The following is a 25,063-nucleotide window of genomic DNA, read 5'->3' as shown; positions in this document are numbered from 1 at the left end:
CTCATGTCTTTTCTGCCACTTGCAACGTTGGCTGGGACGACCGACTGTTACCACTCCCAAACCGTGTGCAGCATCAGGGCCGCGGCGCCGGCTAGCATCAGAAGGTAGCATTTAGCCTAGCTCCTTAGCCTCAGCTAACAGGGCAGCTTCGCGGTAGGTGGGAGTGTTTCAGCGGCCGGTCTGCATTCGGCTCACCCACTCTCCACCTCTTGGTCCATATATGGATGAGCCGGGTGAGGGAGGAGTCGTGCCCTGCCAACATGGCGGAACCGCCCACTTTGGGCTTCAAAACCGGCCTGCAGAAACCAATGGGTGACGTCACGGACGCTACGTCCATGTTTATATACAGTCTATGATTCTGAAGTGACTCGTTAATGTCTCTTCAGCACATGGTCAGACTGATACCTCCTTTAGCCTAAAGGAGATAGGAAAGGAAGCATTGAAGCCCCTTCCCTAGACACTTATGAACATTATCAGCTGCTGAGGAAACACTGATGGTCACTTCAGGATTTAGGAAAACGTCCTCAGCCAATTTGACAATTTGACCTCACCATAACCTCCCTCCCTCCTATTGGAGGAGATCAGTGTGATGTCATCGCCTCGTCATGTGACTCCAGACTTAAGAGGATTATTGTGTTTCCTCTTCAGCTGCTGGTTTTATTCCCACAGAAGAAGAAAAACGTCCTGATTATCGATCGATTGATTGACTGATTGACTGACAGATGGAGCTGCACATGGAGCTGCACGTGTACCTGCTGCTGACCTGCTGCGTCTGTCTGCACAGAGTCGACTGCAGTCTGCCTCACTTCACACCTGCTACACCTCAGCTGCAGGTAGGACAGGTGCATGCTGGGAAAAGTGAGAGCACGCTGTAGAGCTGATCAAAGATACAGATTTCATGATTTAACACACATTGTGTGTGTGATGTCTGTTATGTGGAACTAGAATGTATTTTCAAATGTTTTTGTGGCAATAAAGTTAATTCAACCCAAGGGGTCAACCAGGCTTACGTGCAGGGGCCCAGGTGATCACAGGTCCAGACCACAGACTGTAAATAAAGATGGACGACGTCTCCACTTCAAACATAAAGCTAAAAAGTGACATCATTAGTGATCGTGGAGTGGAGCCGTGGTATCGAGGCCCCGCCCACACGCTCATCACCAATCTTAGTCATTGTCAGCTGTCGATTCATGATGTTTTTATGTCATCAAATAACTAATAAGAAACAAAGTGATCAGACACATGAACACGTGAACAAACATCAGTGATAAGAACGAACTCACATGGAGGGTGCGGGGCTTATGACCTGTACTGTAGCCAGACACCAGGGCGATCAGGAGGATTTGGCTTCATCTTTGTTCACAGTCTGTCGTCCAGACTTGTTCCAGGTCAGTGTCACGTTGACTGAGCAGCTCGCACGTCCAGTTGCTGTGACATTGCCTCATGTGCTTCGTTCTTCCCATCAGGTCAAAGTGTTGGTGAACACCGTCGACGTCCCGATGAGAAATGAAGCCAGTCGACTGCCTGGACTCTGTCGACGCCTGAAGAGACGCAGAATCACCGTCCTGGTAAAGACTCACGTCACCACGGAGACGTCATTGACGTCGAATGACGTGAGTGACGTCATTCGACAGGGACGTCAGCGTAGAGACAGACAGACAGACAGACAGACAGGACGTAATCTGTCTAACTTCATCTTCTGTTTCTCACTCAGTGTAACCTGGAGAAGTTCTGTTGGTGGGGGCGGAGTCAGGGGCGGGGTCAGAAGAACGCGTCCGGTCAGGTGTGTCGTTGTCCACGAGGCTCCAGGTGTTCGCACTTCTTCGTCCACAGTCTCTGAACCAATCAACGACGGCGACGGTGACAACGATGACATCACAACAGACTTTTCTGTATCAAACTGATTTTAACATTCAAATATATGTAAGAAAACATGCCTCTCTGTATATTATCATTATTCGTATTATTATTATTATTTTTCAGAGTTTTATCGCTGAACAAAATAAAAACAATAATAAATCTTACAAACAAAATATCAGAAAAGGATAATTCATGAATGTGTAATGTGCCGAAGACGCCACCAGGCCGCGCTGCAGCGACGCTCAGACATGACGTCAATCCGTGTCCGTCCAACGTTTACACCTCCAACAAACCGGAACTGACGCAATTTGACCTTCAAAGTTAATTTTCTTTTATTTCATTCGAAATCACAGTTCAGAAACAGAGCAGAGTCATAAATATATATATAAATAATTAAGTGACCGATAAATACCTGTATATATTTCGTAGACGTGTTTCCTCACCGTAGATATTAAAAGGCGTAACTCAGGAGGATCGTTCAAACTTTTATTCTGAAGGAAACACGACGGAAATGTGACTCGTGTAGTTGGACGTCATCCTGTGGGTCTCAGGCCGCGGACGGTGTCGGTAGCAGCGGTTAACATTCGATCACATCTCCATGATTCGGTCGATTAAAAGATCGAGTCGTTGATTATCGGTCGCTTCTTCTTCTCGGTTTCCCGCGCTGGTTTCAAGATGGCGGCTGTTCCAGCGGATTGCGGTGAGCACAAGCTAAGCTAACGCTAGCATACCTGGCGTTTAAGAACAGACTAGCTTGTTAGCATTAGCTGTTGTTGTTGTTTTAATCGCGACTCATGCTGATTCTTATCACTTCTTCTTCTTCACCTTCCGGTTGGTTACGAACTGTTCGATGACGTCATCGCTGTGTTAACTTGTTAGCAAACTAACGCGCGGTTTTTGTTCCGAGACGCGACGGATTGTAAAACTATAGTATAGAAGAGTTTATCGATTCACAGCTGATCGACTAACCGATCGATCAGCTGATCAGTTCTTCACATCGTTCCACTGTGAACGGAAAAATAAAAAACGAGCAACAACGAAACTGGTTGAACTTTCAACATTTAATCAAATCTAAGATTGTTGAATTTGATCAGTTTGTGACTGATGCTAAATGATGTCATTGATCAGAACACACCTGATTGGTTGGTCGATTGGTTGGTTGATTGATTGATTGGTTGGTTGATCTGTTTTATCTTCCAGGTTTCTGCAGCCTGGAGCCTTGAAACAAAACAGGTCAGTTGAATCATGTAAACAGGAAACCGTCTGTGAGTCAAACAGGAAGTAGCTACAAGAACCGTGACCGTCAGTTACTCGTGTCCGAGGGGTCGGGGGGTGGCGGCGGTGGCGTCCTGGTGGAGGTGTAGGCCGATGGAGAGCGACTGTCGGATCCCCGTGGCGTGTTGTCGTCCCCGAGTCCTCGTCCTCCACGCTCTGTTTTGGGGCCTCGTTTCCCTCAGGTCAGTCTGCACGCTGAGGTCAGAGGTCACTTTGTACCCCTGAGGTCAGAGGTCAATCTGACTGAAGACAATCCATATTCCTGGAAGTAGTTTTACATATTGTTGATTTAATCAGACTCTTATGAAAACATGAGACGTTAAAAGTCGTACCCTGAGGTCAGAGGTCAGTCTGTTCACTGAACACCATCGTATAGAAGGTTGTAGTATTATAGGTAGAAAAATACATAGTAAAATATGATATTTGATGTTTGATATTTGATATTTATACAGAGCTTTTTATAAACACGTCTACGTGGTTTAAACTTGTCGTGGGAAGGACAGAAGCAGAAGTAGTCTCCTTTGTGAGGCGTTCAGGTGTTCACGTGTTGTGTTGTGTTGTGTTTCAGGGTGTTCGGAGCGGCGCTGCTGAGTGAAGAGAAAACCACAGGTACATGAAAACAAGATCTAAATGTCTCAAAAGAGACTTCTGGTAATCAGATTGACCTCTTGGCCTCTGTTGTTGTTTGTTTCCCCTGCAGCGGGGAAGCCTGCAGTCGCCCCCTGCTGGCTGCTGGAGGAGTTTGTCGTGACCACGGTGTGCTCTGAGTGCAACGCTTTCCAGGCGGTGAGTGTTTGAAATGTTATCGTCCCTGGAGGCACCAGCAGTGAGTGAGTGAGTTTGTGACGGACGTCGTGTTGCCCGTTGTGTTTCAGACGTCGTGGTCGGCCTGCGGATACACCGGCTACGTGGAGAGAGTCAACTGCACCAAGTCCAACCGAGACGAGTACAAGAGGTCAGAGGTCACAACGTCCATAATAATATGTAGATATAGATACACGTACGTGGACACGTCAGATGTTGATACATTGTCACCATGTGTCTCCGCAGCTGTCGCTCAGCCGTGATGGAGGAACATCTCTTCTGGAAGTTCGAGGCGGCCATGTTGGCTCTAACGGTTCTCTTCTCCATGGTGGTGGTCGTCCGCCAGCGGTGGCTCGACCGCCTGGCGTCCGAGAAGGTCCGCCGCCAGATCGAGTCCATCTAGGAGACCAGATAGGACCAGGACATGGATCTGGACATGGATCTGGACCTGGACCAGGACCTGAAAGTAGTTTTTGTACCTGCAAGCAGCAGGTGGAGTTTGGACTGACGACAGACTGAGGTCGACTGGGACTGAAGAAATCTGCGGAACCGTTTTTATTTTCAACCTAAACTTTATTTAACACGAGTTCAGAAACATGACAGTAGGAGCCGACACGAAGGCGGAAGAGTCTGAGCTCTTTTCTTTAACTTCATCAGGGTTTAAATCTTTTCTGATAAAATTCACAAGTTAAATTCTCCATCAAGACATAAACCATCAATGAAAAATTAATCATGTTTTTTCACATTCTGGGGCTTCATGAAATTAACTTTTACCTCATTGAATATTAAGTATTTAAATTCAAATCTTCGTGGAGAATTTTTTAACTGTTTGCTTTAAAATGTATCGGGTTTTTTTCAAAGTGAAGAAAACAAAAGGAAACTGGACCTGAACCTGATTGGTTGACCTTACCGCTCCCTGGGATCTGATCGTTCTTTTTCTTTCCAGAACCGGCGAAGATCAGATTTTATGATTTGAATTCAACGTTTCACTGTAAATGTTTTATTTTTCTGGGATTTAATAAACTGAACATGAGCCACAAAAACTCATCTGATTAACTGAAACGGAATGAAAAATAATCAAATAAAACAAAGACGGAGCTGAAAGTGAGAATAATGATGACGTCGTCATGGTAACATCAGAGTATATATGACATCATACGAGGTTATAGTTCATAATGTCCTAGTATGACAACGGTTAAAGGTTTGAATTAGGGCTGCAACTTTAAGATCGTTTTAATTTTTGGTTAATCTGTCGATTATTTTCTCAATTAATCGATTAGTTGTTTGGTTCATAAAATCGTGAAAAATGACGGTCGTGTTTCTCAAACCTCAACATGATGTTTTGTCCACACACCAAAGATCTTCAGTTCACTGTCACAGAGGAGCAAAGAAACCAGAAAATATTCACATTCAAGAAGCTGAAATCAGAGAATTTATCATAAAAACTACTTGAACCGATTAATCAATCATCAAAATAGTTGGCGATTAAATTAGTAATCGATTTCTAATCGATGAACTGTTGCAGCTTTAGTTCGAATGTCACAGTAAAGTGAGGTATAAAATAAGTTACTACACTTTAACTTTCAGTCTGATCGATGATCAATAATCACATTTAAAACGGAACTACTTTTTACTGAAATAATCTGGAGCTTCAACGTTTGAACATTTTATTGATATAAAACTTTTCTTTTGCGTTTGTACAGATTTGAGCGCAGATTTAAAAAAAACATTTATATTTTCAACCACGTGAACATTTAAGCAGACAAACTCTGCAAACTGATCCGAGTTTGAAACGTTGATGATTAATCTGCTATTGACAACAATAAACTATCATCAAAACTAAATGTAGAAATGAATGTAACAAGATGAAACGTTCAAGCACGAACTCAATTTAAGAATTTAACCAAATATTTCTGAAGCGGTTTTAAAATTTGAATAATCAAAAATTCTCAAACATAATTGTTTCCGGTCACGTTTGATTCAATAGTGAATCAAATATTAACCTAATATTGTTCAAAACTCTCCTGGACTCTGATTGGCCGTCTGGGCCATCAGAGAGATGATGTCATCAACGGGATCAGCAAGTCTTTAATAGAAACATTGTCTCTGTCGTCTCATTGGCTCAAGACCCCGCCCTCAGTTGATTGGCTCGTAGGCCGCCGCCGTCGAATCCACCTCCCTCCTACGTACACAGACCCAGAGTCCGCCCAGCAACAAGAGGATCATGGGAGTTCCAAGACCGACCGCCATGATGGCGACAACCAGAGGCGAGAAGGAGTCGACTGGAGGAGAGCCGACACCCACCAACAGCGTCCTGCGGGCGGGAGAGAGAGAGAGAGAGAGAGAGAGAGAGAGACGACACGTCATCAGGAAGTGAAGAAACTAAAAACATCATCCAATCAGAAGCCAGAGGATCACGGACCAGCTGAGGAACCCAGTGCTGTTGTAGAACGATTCCCCTGCGAGGCCGAAGCTCATGTTGAGTCCGAACGTGTCCGGTTCCGAGTAAAACGCTCGGATCAGAGCGGACGCTGCCAACACAGCCTCGCCGCTCTGAGGCCGGGGGTCCGAATGGCGGCACGGCGTGGCGTCCTCCAGAGCCGGATCAGCCCGTCGATACGCCACCGGCTTCCACTGGACGAAACTCTGAACGTCAGAGCTGCCGTTCGCCGACGAGACCCACTGAGACACCTGAGGGGTCGGGACAGGAAGTGGACACGGGACAACACAGGGTTTTAAAAACGTCCCTGCTAGTTTCCATGGTGATGTCTTTTTCTGTTCATTGATTACTGTTCATGTCAAACCTGGTGCATTAATAAAGTTTTACCTTGAATATTGACGGCATGTACTCGTCGTCGATAGATCGACGGACCTCCACCCTGCTCAGAGGATAAGCTCCACCCACCGCCTGCAGCTCCAATAGGAACCTGGACCGAGCCGCCCGAGGCGACACGCCATCGAGCCACACCCCCAACTGGGAGGAGTTAGCCGTGTGTGTGAGGCGGGGCCAGGACTGACCACGCCCCTCCGACTCAAACACAGACAACTGGAAAGAGAAAAAAAAATCTATAAATACGATTTGTTGATGACATCATCATCCTCTACGTGACATTCTATCTGTTTCTAATGGATAAAACAACATGAATTAAAAACCACACAGGGTCACATCAGATGTCACGTGACCCTGGTGTCACCGTGGCGACGGGACGGTCCGACCTGCAGGCAAAGTAAACCGCCACCGACGGCGCCGCAGAGTTGAGCAGTTAAACCCGACAGGTTGAGACGAGACCAGGCGACGTCCCGCAGCTCGTAGGGGGGGAAGAGGTCAGAGGTCGGGTCGGCCGTGTTGTTGACGTCGTCGTACTCGAGCAGCTGAGAGAGAAACGAAATTCAGTCAATAAGAAAACATCTCGAGGTGACGTACGTCGTCTGTGTTTGTGTGTGTATGTTTGTGTGTGTGTGTGTGCGCGTGTGTCTGTGTGTCGGACCCGGCTGAAGACGACGGCGGCGCTGGACATGACGCTGCTCTCCGGCTCCACATGCAGGCCGCCGCTGGTGTTAGACGCCAGGAACAGCGGCCAGTCGACCTGAGGGCGAACATGTCAGAACGTCAGGAACCAGGAAATGATTCCCCTTCGTATGAGTGACATCATCAAGAGATGCATTATTCCAACATCTCTATATCTACTCAAGACGTGACCTGAAGCTTCGACAGATTGAAAATTAGTTTATGATCATAAGTTAGGAATGATGTCATAATGATGTCACTATGAATGGCATTATGACAGTTTCGGAGAGTTAGCATGGCAGCAGTGAGGTCGACTATACGTCGTCGCACTGACCTGGACGGCAGAAGAAGAAGAGTTGGTGTGGACGAGCAGCAGCGCCGGCGCCCCCTGGCTGCAGAATAGGAAGTGCAGCGTGTCGTTGTCTCCCACGGCTCTCACGTGCAGCAGGTCGCCATCGGGGGGCGGCAGAGGCGAGCCGGGGTTCAACTGTATGGACAACTAATCAAAACAGGTGAGTGGTCAGCGATCAGAGGCCGACACCTCTCGTTTTAAATAAAGTTATTTATGCCGAATCCGGTCAGTGACAAAGTTTTAATAATAACTCTGACGAAGAATTAATAAACAACCTGAAAAAATAAAATGTTTCTCACATTCCATATATAATATTGTATAGATGAAATGTAAAGATCAATGATCTGCATGAACTGATTTATTGTGACATCACTTCCTTTTGTACTGACTCATTATGTTACAGACGAGATTCACGACAAATCAAATGGTTAACGTTCGTTTGATCTTTTTAACAATTGATCACAGGCGGTTCATTTTTTTCTGAAAATCTTTCAGATCTTTTCACGTTGATCTGATTTTGTCATCGGACTTTTTGAAACAAACAGGAAGTTGAAGTGGAAACAGAAGTGAAACTTGTTTCTAATCGTATTAAAAATGATCTGCTTGAAATTCATACAGAACAATCAACTGCACTTAAAACAATAAACATCGGAGACTTTTAATCTGGAACATTTTCCGGATGTTTGTCTGAAACAAACAAGATTTTTAACATAAAACATAAAGATTTCACTTCCTGTTTGTTTCTGCGACTCGGTCATCTCATGTGTGACGTCACGTTTTCTCACCTGGCGTGTGAACGAGCTGCGACACGAAGTTAAGACAGAAACAAGAATCAGAAAAGAAACTCCGCGGTTCATCTGCACCGCTGCCGCCGCCATCTTTGTTGTGACTGAGCAGCAGGTCACATGACGTCATGCCTCGTGTGTCAGCTGACCGCTGGGAGCCCCGCCCCCCCGCCTTCCAGATCTTTATTGACAAAGACTCTATAACAATCACAGAAGACGTCATCAAAACACGGCGTGTTTAAATGATTCTGATTCAATTTGACTCATTTTCAAGTTTTATATTTTAATTCTTAATCTTTGATTTTATATGAAATTTAATAGTTTCATTTATCTTGGATGATTTAAAGTTATTGCTCACCGTTGACCTTTTTCCACTTTTTTGCGATATTTTATTTTTAATATCTGTTAACGTGATAGTTTGTCACGTGTAATATTCTTTTCATTTCTATTAAGTGCAACATTTCATACTCCACGTGTAATTATTGTTACTGTTTTTCTTCTACATATTAATATTTAGGCAAGTTCACATCATGTTGATCTTTTATTGATATTGATCTATTAATATTTTTCCTTAAGTTTGAATTAATGATCGACAGAACATAACAATCCAACATGACTTATTGAAAACAGTCAAATGATTTGACATTGTCTTTTTAATTATAGTTATTTGTATTTACGTATAATTGTTTACTTTATTCATTTAATTAATCTGTATTTAAGAGTACATTTGAGTCAGTGTCTGTCTTGTTTACATGTTGAATCTATGATTATGATTTATATATATGTAAAGAAACATTTTTAAAATTCCCAAAAATTGTTATAAAAAAAAAAGATTGATAAGATGAAATATGATTCACCTGAAACTTAGCTTAAAAAAATTTAAACTGTTTTCAAATCTTTTTCAGGCAACATCCTCATTAATAGTTAATGATCCATAACGTGAGTCACAGAACATCAGCTGATCAGATCCACAGAGAAAGAGACAGAACAGGAACCAGTTCTAACGTTAACTTTATTAACTGTTTTAATTACGTTTGTGAGTCGTCTGGCACACATACACACACGTACACGCACGCACGCACACACACGCAAACACGCACACAGACGGATGTGGACTGATGTGGATCTACTCAGCGCCTGGTCCTCCCATCTGATCCTCTTTGTCTTTCTTCTTGTGACCGGAGACGATGTCGTCAATGCGCAGCAACAAAATGGCTGTCTGAAACACAGAGGCAGCAGAAAGTGTTGTGAGTCGTCCGTCTCTCTATCGATCGATCTGGATCAGTATTGATCTGTATCAGTGGTCTATCCTGACCTCAACAGCGGTCTTGTAGATCTGAGCCTTGACGGCAAGTGGCTCCCAGATGCCCAGTGCCGTCATGTCGGACAGAACGCCGCTCTCTCCGTCCACGCCCCAGTTCACGCTGTCGTCCTGAGTGTGTTTGGCCTGAACACAAGACACGGTGTCGTCAGCAGCAGTTTGAAGTAAAGTTCACTGGAGTTAACAAGAACGTTTTTGAGCGTCTTACCCTGAGCGAGGTGAGCACTCGGATGGTGGACGCTCCACAGTTCTGGATCAGGGTGCGGGGGATGACCTCCAGGGCCTGGGCCACGGCGCGGTACGGCCACTGTTCGATGCCGGTCAGCGCGCGGGAGCGCACCATCAGACGCTTGGACACCGCCATCTCCACGGCGCCGCCGCCCGGCAACAGGAAGGGCTCGAGCAGCACGTTGCGACACACCTGCATGGCGTCCTGCAGGTTCCTCTCCACCTCCTAGGGGTCAGAGCAGAGAGACAAGAAGTGGGTCACGTGACCTGTTACGACGGTACCGAGGAGGTTCTGCAGCGGGACGGGTCCTCACCGCCAGGATCTCCTTGCTCGCCCCTCGCAGCAGGATGGTGCAGGCTTTAGGGTCTTTGCACTCGGTGACGAAGGTGAAATACTCGTCGCCGATCTTCTTCACCTCGAACAGCCCCGCCCCCAAACCCACATCTTCCTCACGAAGCTCGTCGGTCCGACTGGCGATACGAGCCCCGCACGCCCTGACGCAGAGAGAGAGAGAGAGAGTGAACATCAGTGACATCACACGGTGCACGGAGACGATAGGCCGCAGCTGACCGCCAGGAGTTGTTTACCTGGCGATGCGGTTGTTGTCCGTCTTCCTGACACGGCGGATCGCCGTGATGTTTGCCTTCACCAGGTAGTGCTGCGCCAGATCTGCACACAAACAGCTGGTGTCACTTCCTGTCCTGGTCTCATGTAAACACTGGAGCTAAAATCCCATGATGCACCAGGCTGACGTCGACACAACATTGTGAGCAAACTACCATCATGAATTGCAGTGTGAAGGAATATCAAAGTAAAGAGAGAGAGGACGACGGACACAGGAAGTGACACGTGTGACCTGCGTGGTCAGAGGTCAGCTGACCCGGGTCATTTATTGTGACTCATGTTAAAACTGTTTACTAAAGTGAGTGACCCCGGGTGTGTGTGTGTGTGTGTGTGTGTGTGTGTGTGTGTGTGTGTGTGTGTGTGTGTGTGTGTGTGTGTGTGTGTGTGTGTCTCTCCCACCTGAGATGCCCTTCTCAGTGAACACCAGGTCTGGCTTCAGGCGGATGATGTCCTCACAGATTTGCTGGATGTATTCTTCCTCCATCTGCAGGATCCTGGCGAAGTCTTCCTCCTTACTGATCTCGATGTCGGTCTGCACACACATGGTCAGGGGTCAGGTGTGTGTGTGTGTTACATATGTGTTTTTGTGTGTTTGTGTGTTTGTGTGTGTGTCACCTGGCTCTCTCCCTTCTTGTACTCCAGAGAACAGTCCAGCAAGACGATGCGAGGCTCTTTGATCATGCGTCTCATGCGAGGATGAGTCACGTCCTTGTTCACCATGACTCCTTTCAGGACGCACGAGTCCTCGATGATCCCACCGGGAACCTGAACACGACGATGCAGCTGTTAGAGGGGACGGGGCGGGGCCTGAGGGGGCGGGGTTACTCGAGGCACCTCACAGTCTTACCTTCTCCACCTTGGCGTACTTCTTGATGTCGATCTCTTTGCGCCCGTTGTCCTCCAGCTCCACAGTGCGGACGGCGTCCAGTGCGATGCCGCACGCCAGTTCGGACCAGCGGCTCAGAGCCTTGGTGTTGATGGCAGAGTGGACGATCTTCAGCATCATGGAGCGGTCCGACGTGTCCACCGGGGTGCTGGGGGGGTCAGAGGTTAAAGGTCAGCCGTGTGTTTGTTTGTGAAGGTGAACCCTCACAGAGACACGTACCTGACCTCCTTCAGAGCGTCCAACATGTCTTCCAGAGCCTGTCTGTAGGCGCTGATCACCACCGTGGGATGAATCTGCTGCTCAAGGAAATGTTCTGCTACCGACAACATCTCCCCAGCTGACGAGGACAGACAACAGACAGTTACAGACAGTCTCAGACACACAGAGAGACCGACAGTCAGAGACCGTTGATACTGAAACGCTGCTCACCCAGGATGATGACGGACGTGGTCCCGTCTCCCACCTCTTCGTCCTGCGTGCGACTGATCTCGATCATCGACTTGGCCGCGGGATGCTGCACCTGGATCTGTTACCATGGAGACACAGGTTTCTGTTACCACGGAGACACGGGTCGAGGTGTTCATGGTCTGTGTGTGTGTGAGACACGGCGAGTTCCCCTCACCTCTCTGAGGATGGCGTTCCCATCATTGGTCATCACGATGCCTCCCATTGGGTCGAGCAGCATCTACACACACACACACACACATATGCTCATTAAGTATTCTGTGATGTCATCGATGGTCCTGTGTGATTCTGTCTGTCTGAGGTCGTCTCACCTTCATCATGGCCCGCGGGCCGAGACAGGTCCGGATCACATCTGCGATGGTCTGAAACACAGACACGTTGGTTACAGACCGTCTGTGGTGGATTAAATTTATATTTATATAAATATATATATAAATAATTGTCAGTGATTCCTAAGACGTCGTTATCAGAACCTTTATCATATATAACATAAATACAACCAAACATAGAACTAGAATTTAGAAACTAACCTTTTTGTAACATTTTAACATAAACTCACATTTTCATCATTGTTTATTGTGTAAAACAAGTTTTTATATCAACAAACATTAATGCAGATACTGACATCTGTGAAAAACCAATAAACCAGTCGAGGGTAAAAAACTACAGACTGACGTGGATGACGACATCCTTATTAGAAAACAAGACTTCTGATACATAACCTGATAAAGGTATATGTATATGTATATATATATATATATATATATATATATATAAGAGATGTAAAGGTATGAAAATTTAAGATGACGGTTAAAGTGATCAAAACTATCACGGTTAGCAGTATTATCTCTGTGTTTTTAATACATGATTAAAAGATTCATAAAGGTTTCAAAAGAAAAAAAACTGAGTAAGAGGCTGCGGCTGCATCGCAAACACAAAGATCCCGTTTGATTCTGCTTCACAACATCACCACCATGAAACAATCAGACAGTTTCATTTCTCTGATTCAATGATCAGACGTCGACCAACAACTCAGACTGTGCGCTGAACCTCGAAGCTTCATGCCCGACTGATTCTCTCTGCAGAATTAAATGAACGGCTCCACAACAAACCAACGCTGCAGCTGCGTCTGGGAGACTGTTGCTAACGGAGAAGGACAGTATTCACTGTGGTAGTCTACCGCGGGTTTAATGATTATTAAAATTGAAACAGTAGAAATAACCGTCAGTACACCGTGAAACCATTTCATCCTTAAATAGTAGCGAGGAACAGACTACGGGAAGGACAAACTGAAAACCACGTTCTCACCTTTGCAGCATTGATGTTCCCGGTCTGGACTTTACGACCCGACTCCCTCTTCATGTTCTGGTCTGCAGAGGAACAGACAGGAAGTTACTTGTATCCACAGAGAAGCTTTTATTTTGAAACGAGGGGCCGCAACTAATGATCATTTTCATCATCGATGAATCCGTCCATTATTTTATAGATTCGTGTTTTGTTTGGATCTTCAGTTCACTGTCATAGAGGAGCAAAGAAACCAGAGAATATTCACATGTAAGAAGCTGAAATCTGAGAATTATGACTTAAAAAAAGTCCTACTTCTCTGTAGACTTTTCAGACCTTATTTGACGTCCGAGTACAAAACACTAGATGCTTATTCAGTAAATAGTATTATATATATTATTATTATGTAAATGAATCATTTTATAGATGTAACTCTTAACACGTCACATTCTGACTGAGTGTGATCATGTGTCACTTGATCCACAAAGTTGATCGTGATGTTGCAGATTGACATTGAAACATTGACACATTGTCAAACTCCAACATCACCTGTTCTAGGTGTGTCGCTATGGCAACGCTCATCACTGACGTGGGGACATGAATGAGAGACTGAGGCGGATCGTCACGTCTGTTCAGTCTGTGAACGTCTCGAATACAAATGTTCGTTACTGCGCAGGAACCACGAGTCGTTGACTGATCGATGAACTGTCAGCTCGAGTTCAAACATCCGCTCTCACGTGGATTAAAGACAGATTCTCTTCATATCTGCAGGAATATGAACGATTTATAGCATCAATATGATTCTGTCAAATGTTATTAATGACGCAGATGAAGGATTAAATACACATTGATAATCCGAGTCGGGTCTCGATGGATCGATCCGGACCAGTGAGGGTGGGGCTGCTCCAACAAAGCATCATCCCCATCACCTATAGCCGCCGCTAGCTGCTAACGGCCCCTGACGGGAGCTCTCCACCGGGCCGCGAGGCTTTCATCTTCAGGCCGTTAGAAAAGACCGAGCACGCGGAAGTTCCATTGTGCGACCAGCTAAAGCAGCTAACTGCTAAAGCAGCTAATAGCAGCTAACGGTCTGTTTTCATGCGGAGTAACGGGGGACGCGCTAGCTTCGTTAGCGTCGTTAGCTCGTGCGTGAGTCGACACGCTCTGACGATGCTAACAGTTAGCATCTGGTTCAGCGGAAGCACGTGCGACGCAGCGGCCCCGGCTGCAACGGGGAACAGCCTCAAAAGAACCGGAGCCGGTGAACGCCTCACCGGGGCCGCCTCCGGTGAAGCGTTCACCGGCTGAACGCAGGACGTGTTGAACGGAGACACTTACTGAGAACCAGCACCTGCTGACCGAACATGTTGACGGAGGAGCGGAGCAGTACGACTGGAAGCTTCTGGAGGCGCGAGCGAGAGGGCGGGGTCAGCGAGCAGGGGGCGGGACCAACCAGATGACAAGCAGTGACACGACTGACAGACAGGCGTCTCCACCAATAGAGAGTCAACGAGCCGGAAGCGTTAAAGCGACAGATACTCCGCCTTTTATGGTGAAAAGTGAAAAACCAACAAGAGTTCGTTTAAAACATCAGCGACAGACTAGAAGTGAGGTTTGAATTATTGTTTTCAAAATCCACAGCGTTGATGTTGATGAATCTCAGAGTTCCGACACATTTTTCATTTCAAAACTCCAGACTCACATTTCCAGACTTCTCTGTAGATTTTTCGGAGCATATATTTGAAATCCGAGTACAGATAGCCAGATTTTTATTAAGTCGATATTATTATATAAATAAACATTTTTTTTACATTCTGACTTTGTTGCTGCTATCATGTTGCACTCCAGACCAAGAAAGTCACGGTTTCTACAGAAGATTGATGTTCATTTGCGATTGGTATTGAAATATTGGTACTTCCAATTACTAGGACTGATTCTCGGATTAAAATATTGAAACTCAGTAATTTAACAAAGTAACTAACTATCAACAGGATAATCTGAATGACGCCCAATTGATAGGAACAGTGTCAGGTGACCAGTCAGGTTTTCACAGTAACAAAACAATCACAAGATTCATCAGAAATTTAAATACGTGTCAGTATTCTTATTATCAAACTAAAACAATGAAACAAAAACCAGAAGCAGAATATTGGTTCTCGTGTCAACTCGTTTCCTTTGAACCTTTATTTTAACAGGGATTCAGAATTTTCTTTCAAATACAATCACGACAATATTTCAGCGTGTAAGACAAATAAAAGTTTAAATTTTTCCATCATGTTCTTCTCATGCGCGGTCTCGACCACTTTTTTTCTCACCGAGAACATTTTGAGTAAAAAAAAAGGTTTCTTTGATTCAATTTTATTTCTCTGTATTTTATTCACTAGAATTTTTTTTTTTATGTTTTAAAGAAATTTGTGACTTTGTTTTGGTTCAAAATAAATAAATAAATATATGAATAAACAAACAAATAAATAAATAAATAAATTTTATAGGAACCAGAGATTCTTCTTTTTTTGTGTCGGTTAAAAAAAAGAATTTCAGCCGAGGATTCATGTTGTAAAAATATGGGGCTCACGTGTTGTGTCACTCAGTCAATACGTTTCCCAGGATGCTTTGCAAAGAACCCTGGTGGAGACTGAGCATGCTCCATTCATAAGAAAAAATAAAATAAATAAAATAAAAACAGCTGACAGTCACGTGACCGCAGGCAGTTGGGTGATGGATGTCAGGAGGTGTGACATCATGACGGACAGGTGTCCACGCAGCTGTGCTCTCATCACTTCCTGTCTCTGGTCCAGGTCCAGGTCTGTGAGCGGGATCCCGTCTCGTCGCCACGCTACACGCTTGTCGTCATGGAAACAAGCAGTCAGGTCCGATCGGTGGACGATGACGTGTCAGAGTTCATCCCTCGACCCGCTGGACGCCGCGCCGCGACCTGCCTTCTGCTTCAGAAAGTTCAGGAAGTCTTTGAGTTCTCGAGGCCCCTGACGACACAAGACAACATGTCAATCATCAGCTCGCGCCCAGAACCCGCCCCCTGCCCCTCCTGACCCCCCGGGAGTCAAGAGTTACCTGGTATCGTATAGGTTCATCCTTTTTACCCACCGGGGCAAAGTAGATGGTCGGATACCTGAAGACAGAGACGCAGGATTCAAAACACGATCCCCGGTTCAAAGTGTGGTCACAGAGAAACTGGACTCACCCCTGGACGTCGTAGCCCAGCGGGACGTCGTTGTTGACGGCGTTCATCCTGGCGATGACGATGTTCCGATCCGAGTACAGCTGAGAGATGGAGAGAGAGTTAAAATCTTCATCAGGACGAACGGGACTGATGGGTAATGTAGTCTCACAGCCCGGGTGGTGATGATGATGATGAAGGTGATGATGATGATGATGACGGTGTTGAAGGTGTACCCTGTCAGCCAGCTCTCTGTAGACCGGCTCCAGTTTCTTGCAGTGTAGACAGGACGGAGAGTAGAACTGGATCAGAACGTCTTTCTCCGGGTCATTGACGACGTCTTCAAACGTTTCAGCTACGACCACCTGCGGTTCACAACCAGAGAGAGAGGTCAGAGGTCACAGAGGGGTCAGAGGTCACAGAGAGGTCACACGGGTAGAAAGCCTTGATCCGTCTCACCTTTACGGCGGCAGCATTTCTCTCTGGCGCAGGTTCCGACTTGACATAACGTTTGAGTCGACCCGCGAAGTAATCGTCTAAGAACCTCTGCAGGGAACGACCGTCCCTCCTGAAACACAGGCCAGCAACCGTTAGCCCAGTTCAGCCTGGTATGGCTCGATTACGTACGTGAACTCCTCATGGTGTCATAGTTTAGCCTGGCTACGTACGTGAACTCCTCCCTCATGGTGAACTTGTGGCCCAGTTTAGTCCGGATCGTGACGAACGGCAGTTCTCCTCCGTCCGATGTTCCCAGACCAAAGTCGTCCTCCAGCTCGGACAGGAAGTCCTTCTTATTGGCTACTGAGAACGTCAGGCCCCGCCCAGTGTACTGTGAAGCCACCTTCATCACCCTGGCAAATTAAACACAGAGGGAGGGGCTTACACACACACACACTTGTAGTCAGGTGAAAGAGTGTGTATGTGTGCTTGTATGTGTGTGTGTTACCTGTTCCTCCAGTAGTTGGAGCCCCGTGTGTTGTGGTGATAGTCCAGGTCGTAAAATGCCGTCAGCAGGTCACGACCTCTCAGACGTTCTCTGTTCTCCAGAGTCATGTGAGGACACAGACCATAGCTACAGACAGACAGGTGAAAGACAGACAGACAGACAGGTGAGTCTCTGTGGGTCTCAGGTCTAACTGGTCTGGGGTCAGTGTTAAACTCACATGTTGTCTCTGATGAAGCGCCTCAGGGATGTGATGGTCATGTGATCAGAGAAGACGACCACATCATCCTCAAACCGATTGCGGAGTCTGGGAGGTCGGAACAACAACACGCTCCTGCAGGAAAACACACACACACACACACAGACACAACCTTTAACATCTGAAATACTGCACAGGTCATATGCCCCGCCCCCTCTGACTCACTCAGACTGAACTCCGTACTCGGCGCCGAGTCGCAGGTCGGTGGTGTGAGCGAATCGGAACTGTTCCCTCAAAAGACCTGCAGCTTTCAGGAAGTCTGACAGACGAGATGCCGCACCTGGAAACACACCTGACACACACACACACATTATATAATAATATATTATAATACAACGCAGCCTGACATCATCACAGAGGGGGAGGAGCCTCGTACCGACGACACTGGCCTCGTAGTGAGTGATGAAGGTCTGCAGGTCTTCATCAGTCTGCAGGTGAACTGAGTCTGGACCCGTCTGCTTCTTCATGTAGTGATAGATCCCCTCTGAACACACACACACACACACACACACACACACACACACGCCCACACACTGTATTTTCACTTCATCTCTGTGTGTGTGTGTGTGTGTGTGTGTGTGTGTGTGTGTGTGTGTGTGTGTGTGTGTGTTTACCTGCAGTGCGAGGTCCATCGTAGGGGGCGGAGTCTCTCCCATTCCTGAAGATCTTCAGAGTCGGATAACCAGAGACCCCAAAACGTTCACAGGTCTGTGAGTGAGATGTACAGTCCACCTGAAACAGACAGACAGGTGAGACAGACAGGTGACAGACAGGTGCGTTAAATTATTTCATCACATAGGTTTATAATGAAAGTTTGATCACATGATCACATGACCTCAGGTCGGAGTTGATCACTTGATCATGTGTTGTCCATGACGATGAGGATGGTGAAGATGTTACCTTTGCTAACTGGACGCTCCCCTTCAGTCTCCTCGCTGCTTTGTCAAACTCTGGAGACAACTTCTTACAGTGACCACACCTGAGAGGAAAGGAAGGGGGAGACGAGGGATGAAACAGGGAAGGACAGCAGGTGAGGAAAGGAGAGATCAAGGGAAGGAGAGAAACCGATGAGAAATGAGGAGGAAGGAGATATACAGTAGCAGAAGACAAGGAAAGGAAGGAGGGGGAAGGAAGCATTGAGTGGGATGAGAGAAGGAGACATGGTGAAGGGAAGAGGAGGGAGGAGAGAAGGAGACATGAGGAAGGGAAGAGGAGGGATGAGAGAAGGAGACATGAGGAAGGGAAGAGGAGGGAGGAGAGAAGGAGACATGAGGAAGGGAAGAGGAGGGATGAGGGATGAGAGAAGGAGACATGAGGAAGGGAAGAGGAGGGATGAGAGAAGGAGACATGGTGAAGGGAAGAGGAGGGATGAGGGATGAGAGAAGGAGACATGAGGAAGGGAAGAGGAGGGATGAGAGAAGGAGACATGGTGAAGGGAAGAGGAGGGATGAGGGATGAGAGAAGGAGACATGAGGAAGGGAAGAGGAGGGATGAGAGAAGGAGACATGGTGAAGGGAAGAGGAGGGATGAGAGAAGGAGACATGGTGAAGGGAAGAGGAGGGATGAGGGATGAGAGAAGGAGACATGAGGAAGGGAAGAGGAGGGATGAGAGAAGGAGACATGGTGAAGGGAAGAGGAGGGATGATAGAAGGAGACATGGTGAAGGGAAGAGGATGGATGAGAGAAGGAGACATGGTGAAGGGAAGAGGAGGGATGAGGGATGAGAGAAGGAGACATGAGGAAGGGAAGAGGAGGGATGAGAGAAGGAGACATGGTGAAGGGAAGAGGAGGGATGATAGAAGGAGACATGAGGAAGGGAAGAGGAGGGATGATAGAAGGAGACATGAGGAAGGGAAGAGGAGGGATGATAGAAGGAGACATGAGGAAGGGAAGAGGAGGGATGAGAGAAGGAGACATGAGGAAGGGAAGAGGAGGGATGAGAGAAGAAGACATGGTGAAGGGAAGAGGAGGGATGAGGGATGAGAGAAGGAGACATGAGGAAGGGAAGAGGAGGGATGAGAGAAGGAGACATGGTGAAGGGAAGAGGAGGGATGATAGAAGGAGACATGAGGAAGGGAAGAGGAGGGATGAGAGAAGGAGACATGAGGAAGGGAAGAGGAGGGATGAGAGAAGGAGACATGAGGAAGGGAAGAGGAGGGATGAGAGGAGAGGGTGGATGGAGGGATGAGAGGAGACACGAGGAAGGGAAGAGGAGGGAGGAGAGAATGAGACATGGTGAAGGGAAGAGGAGGGATGAGAGAAGGAGACATGGTGAAGGGAAGAGGAGGGATGATAGAAGGAGACATGAGGAAGGGAAGAGGAGGGATGAGAGAAGGAGACATGAGGAAGGGAAGAGGAGGGAGGAGAGAAGGAGACATGAGGAAGGGAAGAGGAGGGATGAGGGATGAGAGAAGGAGACATGAGGAAGGGAAGAGGAGGGATGAGAGAAGGAGACATGAGGAAGGGAAGAGGAGGGATGATAGAAGGAGACATGAGGAAGGGAAGAGGAGGGATGAGAGAAGGAGACATGAGGAAGGGAAGAGGAGGGAGGAGAGAAGGAGACATGAGGAAGGGAAGAGGAGGGATGAGGGATGAGAGAAGGAGACATGAGGAAGGGAAGAGGAGGGATGAGAGAAGGAGACATGGTGAAGGGAAGAGGAGGGATGAGGGATGAGAGAAGGAGACATGAGGAAGGGAAGAGGAGGGATGAGAGAAGGAGACATGGTGAAGGGAAGAGGAGGGATAATAGAAGGAGACATGAGGAAGGGAAGAGGAGGGATGAGAGAAGGAGACATGAGGAAGGGAAGAGGAGGGATGAGAGAAGGAGACATGAGGAAGGGAAGAGGAGGGATGAGAGAAGGAGACATGGTGAAGGGAAGAGGAGGGATGATAGAAGGAGACATGAGGAAGGGAAGAGGAGGGATGATAGAAGGAGACATGAGGAAGGGAAGAGGAGGGATGAGAGAAGGAGACATGAGGAAGGGAAGAGGAGGGATAATAGAAGGAGACATGAGGAAGGGAAGAGGAGGGATGAGAGAAGGAGACATGGTGAAGGGAAGAGGAGGGATGATAGAAGGAGACATGAGGAAGGGAAGAGGAGGGATGAGAGAAGGAGACATGAGGAAGGGAAGAGGAGGGATGAGGGATGAGAGAAGGAGACATGAGGAAGGGAAGAGGAGGGATGCGGGATGAGAGAAGGAGAGATGGTGAAGGGAAGAGGAGGGATGAGGGAAGGAGACATGAGGAAGGGAAGAGGAGGGATGAGAGAAGGAGACATGAGGAAGGGAAGAGGAGGGAGGAGAGAAGGAGACATGAGGAAGGGAAGAGGAGGGATGAGAGAAGGAGACATGGTGAAGGGAAGAGGAGGGATGAGAGGGTGGATGGAGGGATGGAGGAGGAGAAAGAGACGCGTTAACAAACAAGAGTATTCGTCCGTGTTTGTTTTCTGAGCTAACGGTGCTAATGCTAACGTCCGTTACCATGGAGCGTAGAACGTCACCAGCATCGTCTCGTGCTCCGTCGCCAGGTAGTCGAAGTCCGCGTCCCCGAGCTCGAGCACGTCCCTGCGCGCGCACCCCGCGGCGGGAAACCGGGACACGAGCGCGAGCGTGACGGCGGGAAGGAGGCGGACAGCGGCCGCCATGACGGAGGAGCGACCACCGACTCTCCGGTGGAAGAACGAGCTAACACGACGGACGAGACGTTACCGACGTCCTCCCGTTACACCGACAGTTAAAGGTGGACTGCGGTACGCACGTTTCCGACCGGGACCTTCAAAATAAAAGACCAACGTCTAACAACACTTGAAATTTACAAAGTCCACGAGTGAATCAATTATACTCAATAAAACACATGTGAGGAACTACGACACGTGACTCTCCCACAAAAGATGACATCAAATAAGTCCGATCTAGTCATTAACTGCTTTTAGAGAAAAGAAAGACGTAGATTTCCCCCTGTATTTCCGGTATTATTGTGAAACTGAAGCTAACTTGACCACTCTGCACCTGTCAGAGGAGAGGCGGGACCACAGAAAAAAATACCGGAACACTGCTCTCTGATTGGTCCACAGCCGTTAGCGATGATGCGATGTAATCCTGTCATTGACCCAAAGACCTGTCAATCACAGCGCATCCCATCATCACCACCACCCCTCAGCATCAAGTTAATTAAACTAAAATTAAATGAGCATCAGTGGAGAAAAACTCATTATCATATTAGGTACAATATTCAAGCAGAGAAAAAATTATAATTTTAGAGATTTTTTTTCTTTTGAAAAATGTTTTTACTGGATCAAACAGTCGATTCATTCACATTCAATATGAATAAACAGTTTCTGTCGAACGTCCGTGAGCACGTTGGTAAGTCAATCGGGACACATGGGGGGGGGGGGGGGGGGGGTAACAGATGCCTCAGGGGAAAACAATGTATTACTTTTAATGTTTGAAGCATTAATAAAAATAAAAAACTCCCAATATTAGAACCAGGTTCTGAAGCTGCAGCAAAGTCGTCTCTGTCCCTGATGATACAGATGTGATCAGCACCTGGAAGTGGAGATGTGTTGTCACGGTGACAAGGTCGTGGGCATGGTCTGAGCTTTTTCAGTATTTCCTTCTTGTTTCAGGTCTGACCTCGCTGTGGCTCACAGAGGCCCCGCCCTCCAGACACCCTGCCAGCAGGCGGAGTGTCGGTGAGGTCAGTGCCGATTCTAAATAAATAATGAGATCATATATGAAAAAATAACGCAGGCAGCTGGGGTTAAAGTCTGCTCTCATTGGTCTTCACGCTGTCTGGAGTTCATGGACAAAGATAGAAGATCGAGAAGTTCCTCTGGAGTTCAGAATCTTTTCGCATCACAATCGAACCCTGGATCAATGAAACTGATCTGTTCCAGAGAATTCTAGAATCCCCTTTCCTGAACGAAGAACATACTCTTCTAAGGAAGAGGTTCTAAGGAAGTTCAGACGTTCATATATAAATGGGCTCAAGAGTCAAACCTCCTGGGGAAACGAAAAACTCCAGAATTAATTTTACAAACGTTTCTTTTAGCGAAGTCTGGAACAGCTGATGAACACAGTGAAGCCGTCTGAACTCTAGAATCATTCTGTTTGAGTTCTAGAATAAAACTGATGATTTGAATCGTGTGAATCTAAAAATCCTTTGAGTTCTAGAGCCGTTTCTTGACTCGGAAACAAATCTGTTCAGGTGATGTCACAGAAGACTTCTAGAGTCACATCTAGAGAAAAGTACAGTTGTTGATATTTAACACTTTTGTCCTTTTCGTATTTACATTAGCTGCTTCCAAGTCTGGAACCTTCTGGAACTCTAGTATAACTTTAAATGTGTTCTTGAAACAGTCGCTGTGTGTCCTATTAGTATCATGCTGTTAAGATCTAGCGTCAATAAAACTGATTTGAGGTCGATGTTTCTGGAGCCAAGAGTTTCAATCAGTTCTGATCTTCTGTTCTTAATAAGTGGATCTGGATCAGGCTCTGAAATCCACTTTCTGGTAGATCGCAGATTCATCCTTGATCGGCCCAGCCCCTAGTCGGGGGCTGCTTCCTGTCTGCTGATTGGCTGGCCCTCGGTGGAACAGGAGGTCGAACTCTGCGACGCAGACTGGAAAAGATTCATCAGGTCGTGGAAACGCAGACTCACCTGGGAAAAACAGAAACAGACGGACGTGGTTTTCTCAGTCTACTTTTCTGAAACTTTTCCCCAACCCTTCACGTGCACGCTGAAGCCCCGCCCCCTCTCACCTGTTGGGTTGTCTTGTTTCCCAGTTGGGCGGACACCTGTCTGAAGGTTTTCCTATTGGCTCCACTCTGCTGACAGGCTGTCAGGATGGCGCGGTCCGCCTCCCTGAAACAGGAAGTGGTGTTTTGGATGTTGATTTATGAGGATATATAATTATGACTTATCAGGATGTTGATGGTTGTGAAGATGTTTTCATGTTGTGTACAGTATGTAGAGCTGATGCTCAGTGTGTTTCTGTGGTTCTGTTCTGACCGGGTCCAGATGACGACCTTCTTTCCGGTCGAGGTCACCGAGATGTTTCTGGCACAAACCGGTCGCTCCTCCTCTTCCTTTCCGTCACTTCCTGTCTCGCTCTCTTCAGATGTCAGACGGTCGACCCCCGTCCTGTTCCCGTCAGAAGGATTCTGTGAAACAGAGTCCGTCTTTGTGGCCTCGGAGGAGCTGGTTGCGTCGGGCGACGACTGGCCGTGAAACTGCTGGAAAAGCTCCTGCAGCTCAGGATGTTTACCGAGCAGAGCCGAGATCTGAGGGAGGAAAAAACTAAATCTGATCAATCAGGGAAAACAGCTGATGTAAATCATTGACTCTGAATTTCACTCTGATTTGTCTGAAATGTGTTTAAATCATCTACCGTGTCCATGTCTGCGGGAGGGGGGGAGGGGCTTCCCTGCAGCACTGACACCACCTGTTGGTAGAGGGCGGAGCTTTCTCCCAGGCTCTGCCCCAGTTGCCGTAGAAAACGTCGGCTGCGTTCAAACAGCTGCTGCTCCAACAGCTGGTCAAGAAAACCCAGACAAGAAGAGTGAACACAGGTTCAGCCAGAGTGATGTCAGTGTGATGTCAGAGTGATGTCACTCACCAGTCCACAGCACCGGGCCTGGTCCCGGTTCAGGAAAGCAGCAAAGTCTCTGAGCAGCTGAGGCCAGGGCCGCAACACGCAGATCAGTCCGTCGTACAGACGCTCCGGGGCCCCCGAGGCCTCCAGGGGCCCTGCCGAGGAAAAGTGGTTCAGCTCCTGGAGCAGCTGCTTGGAGCGGCTGGGACACACCTGCACGACCTCACACACCTGCACAGGAAACAGGAAGCAGTAAGCAACAACATGACGATGATGATGATTGTCGGGGAAAAAAAATCTGTCCTGACTCTCCGAATGTTGAGTGTGGTTAAAGAGTTGGTCCTTTGTCCTGAATGTACTGAGAGTGTTTCTTTGCTGTCTGTTTGAGGACCCACAGAGACACCATGCACTGACCACCTGTTGATCTGTGTAACCAACTAATAAATACTTCATCAGCTCTCTGGACCAATCAGGAAGAATCTAGAATCACTGCCAACCAATCAGGTTTCAGGTAACATTATGATGTCACACTGTGTTGGTCTTACTCTGTGGAGATAATCCTGAGCGAACGCCTCGTCCTCCGACCGTCTCTCATCACCTTCATCCTCCTCCTCCTCAGTTCCTCCCGACCACACCTTTTCCTACAAAGATACAAAATATGGATCATTACACAGTTTCTGATAATCGATTCATCTGTC

General features: G+C 47.1%; 5 protein-coding genes across 7 annotated transcripts in view; 1 reads left to right on the top strand and 4 right to left on the bottom strand.

Annotated features, from left to right (window-relative positions):
* The first annotated feature begins 2,368 nt into the window (after window positions 1–2,368).
* On the top strand, window positions 2,369–4,982 carry jtb (jumping translocation breakpoint). The gene is made up of 6 exons (XM_035620240.2): window positions 2,369–2,560; window positions 3,061–3,317; window positions 3,704–3,744; window positions 3,836–3,921; window positions 4,011–4,090; window positions 4,186–4,982. The coding sequence occupies exons 2-6, from the start codon at window positions 3,229–3,231 to the stop codon at window positions 4,340–4,342; spliced, it is 453 nt and encodes a 150-aa protein (XP_035476133.1). The 5' UTR covers window positions 2,369–2,560; window positions 3,061–3,228; the 3' UTR covers window positions 4,343–4,982.
* A 610-nt stretch (window positions 4,983–5,592) lies between these two features.
* Window positions 5,593–8,747, bottom strand: LOC118291805 (glycosylated lysosomal membrane protein). Its single transcript, XM_035620227.2, has 7 exons — window positions 8,585–8,747; window positions 7,782–7,946; window positions 7,428–7,526; window positions 7,156–7,311; window positions 6,767–6,985; window positions 6,362–6,630; window positions 5,593–6,253 (listed from the first exon to the last, which is right to left on the bottom strand). The coding sequence occupies exons 1-7, from the start codon at window positions 8,675–8,677 to the stop codon at window positions 6,076–6,078; spliced, it is 1,179 nt and encodes a 392-aa protein (XP_035476120.1). The 5' UTR covers window positions 8,678–8,747; the 3' UTR covers window positions 5,593–6,075.
* An 832-nt stretch (window positions 8,748–9,579) lies between these two features.
* On the bottom strand, window positions 9,580–14,854 carry cct3 (chaperonin containing TCP1, subunit 3 (gamma)). The gene is made up of 14 exons (XM_035620212.2): window positions 14,732–14,854; window positions 13,418–13,479; window positions 12,421–12,471; window positions 12,267–12,329; window positions 12,074–12,170; window positions 11,864–11,981; window positions 11,606–11,792; window positions 11,374–11,523; window positions 11,158–11,290; window positions 10,722–10,803; window positions 10,448–10,628; window positions 10,114–10,359; window positions 9,900–10,031; window positions 9,580–9,803 (listed from the first exon to the last, which is right to left on the bottom strand). The coding sequence occupies exons 1-14, from the start codon at window positions 14,757–14,759 to the stop codon at window positions 9,711–9,713; spliced, it is 1,623 nt and encodes a 540-aa protein (XP_035476105.1). The 5' UTR covers window positions 14,760–14,854; the 3' UTR covers window positions 9,580–9,710.
* A 692-nt stretch (window positions 14,855–15,546) lies between these two features.
* Window positions 15,547–21,720, bottom strand: pdia8 (protein disulfide isomerase family A, member 8). The gene is made up of 13 exons (XM_035620219.2): window positions 21,253–21,720; window positions 18,674–18,752; window positions 18,388–18,505; window positions 18,150–18,257; window positions 17,939–18,065; window positions 17,735–17,848; window positions 17,518–17,643; window positions 17,240–17,422; window positions 17,031–17,139; window positions 16,808–16,936; window positions 16,596–16,675; window positions 16,466–16,523; window positions 15,547–16,377 (listed from the first exon to the last, which is right to left on the bottom strand). Exons 1-13 carry the CDS (start codon window positions 21,414–21,416, stop codon window positions 16,288–16,290), a joined length of 1,485 nt encoding a protein of 494 aa, XP_035476112.1. The 5' UTR covers window positions 21,417–21,720; the 3' UTR covers window positions 15,547–16,287.
* A 474-nt stretch (window positions 21,721–22,194) lies between these two features.
* The window catches only part of gon4la (gon-4 like a), a 9,023-nt gene continuing 6,154 nt past the window's right edge, over window positions 22,195–25,063 (bottom strand). For all 3 annotated transcript variants that reach the window (XM_035620251.2, XM_047330095.1, XM_047330094.1), the window contains exons 21-26: window positions 24,911–25,006; window positions 24,390–24,596; window positions 24,162–24,305; window positions 23,783–24,054; window positions 23,533–23,635; window positions 22,195–23,431 (exon numbers count right to left, since the gene is read on the bottom strand). In XM_035620251.2, coding sequence (XP_035476144.2) covers window positions 23,318–23,431; window positions 23,533–23,635; window positions 23,783–24,054; window positions 24,162–24,305; window positions 24,390–24,596; window positions 24,911–25,006 — 936 coding nt within the window. In that variant the 3' untranslated portion in view covers window positions 22,195–23,317. The remainder of the gene's footprint in view (window positions 23,432–23,532; window positions 23,636–23,782; window positions 24,055–24,161; window positions 24,306–24,389; window positions 24,597–24,910; window positions 25,007–25,063) is intronic.

The sequence above is a fragment of the Scophthalmus maximus genome, chromosome 22, assembly GCF_022379125.1.
Source record: "Scophthalmus maximus strain ysfricsl-2021 chromosome 22, ASM2237912v1, whole genome shotgun sequence".
NCBI lineage: Eukaryota > Metazoa > Chordata > Actinopteri > Pleuronectiformes > Scophthalmidae > Scophthalmus > Scophthalmus maximus.
This window is presented reverse-complemented; position numbering and strand designations above follow the sequence as displayed.

Excerpts from the sequence above, each read along its gene's own strand:
- jtb (XM_035620240.2), top strand. The coding sequence starts at position 3,229 with ATGGAGAGCGACTGTCGGATCCCCGTGGCGTGTTGTCGTCCCCGAGTC. Across the intron at positions 3,318-3,703 it reads TGGGGCCTCGTTTCCCTCAG|GGTGTTCGGAGCGGCGCTGC; the intron begins GTCAGTCTGCAC and ends GTTGTGTTTCAG. Across the intron at positions 3,745-3,835 it reads GAGTGAAGAGAAAACCACAG|CGGGGAAGCCTGCAGTCGCC; the intron begins GTACATGAAAAC and ends TTTCCCCTGCAG.
- LOC118291805 (XM_035620227.2), bottom strand. The coding sequence starts at position 8,677 with ATGGCGGCGGCAGCGGTGCAGATGAACCGCGGAGTTTCTTTTCTGATT. Across the intron at positions 7,947-8,584 it reads GCAGCTCGTTCACACGCCAG|TTGTCCATACAGTTGAACCC; the intron begins GTGAGAAAACGT and ends TGTTTTGATTAG. Across the intron at positions 7,527-7,781 it reads CTTCTTCTTCTGCCGTCCAG|GTCGACTGGCCGCTGTTCCT; the intron begins GTCAGTGCGACG and ends GTTCGCCCTCAG.
- cct3 (XM_035620212.2), bottom strand. The coding sequence starts at position 14,759 with ATGTTCGGTCAGCAGGTGCTGGTTCTCA. Across the intron at positions 12,171-12,266 it reads GGAACGCCATCCTCAGAGAG|ATCCAGGTGCAGCATCCCGC; the intron begins GTGAGGGGAACT and ends CCATGGTAACAG. Across the intron at positions 11,982-12,073 it reads CACGTCCGTCATCATCCTGG|CTGGGGAGATGTTGTCGGTA; the intron begins GTGAGCAGCGTT and ends TGTCCTCGTCAG.
- pdia8 (XM_035620219.2), bottom strand. The coding sequence starts at position 21,416 with ATGGCGGCCGCTGTCCGCCTCCTTCCCGCCGTCACGCTCGCGCTCGTG. Across the intron at positions 17,644-17,734 it reads CGCTTCATCAGAGACAACAT|CTATGGTCTGTGTCCTCACA; the intron begins GTGAGTTTAACA and ends GTCTGTCTGTAG. Across the intron at positions 16,676-16,807 it reads ACAGAGAGCTGGCTGACAGG|CTGTACTCGGATCGGAACAT; the intron begins GTACACCTTCAA and ends TCCATCTCTCAG.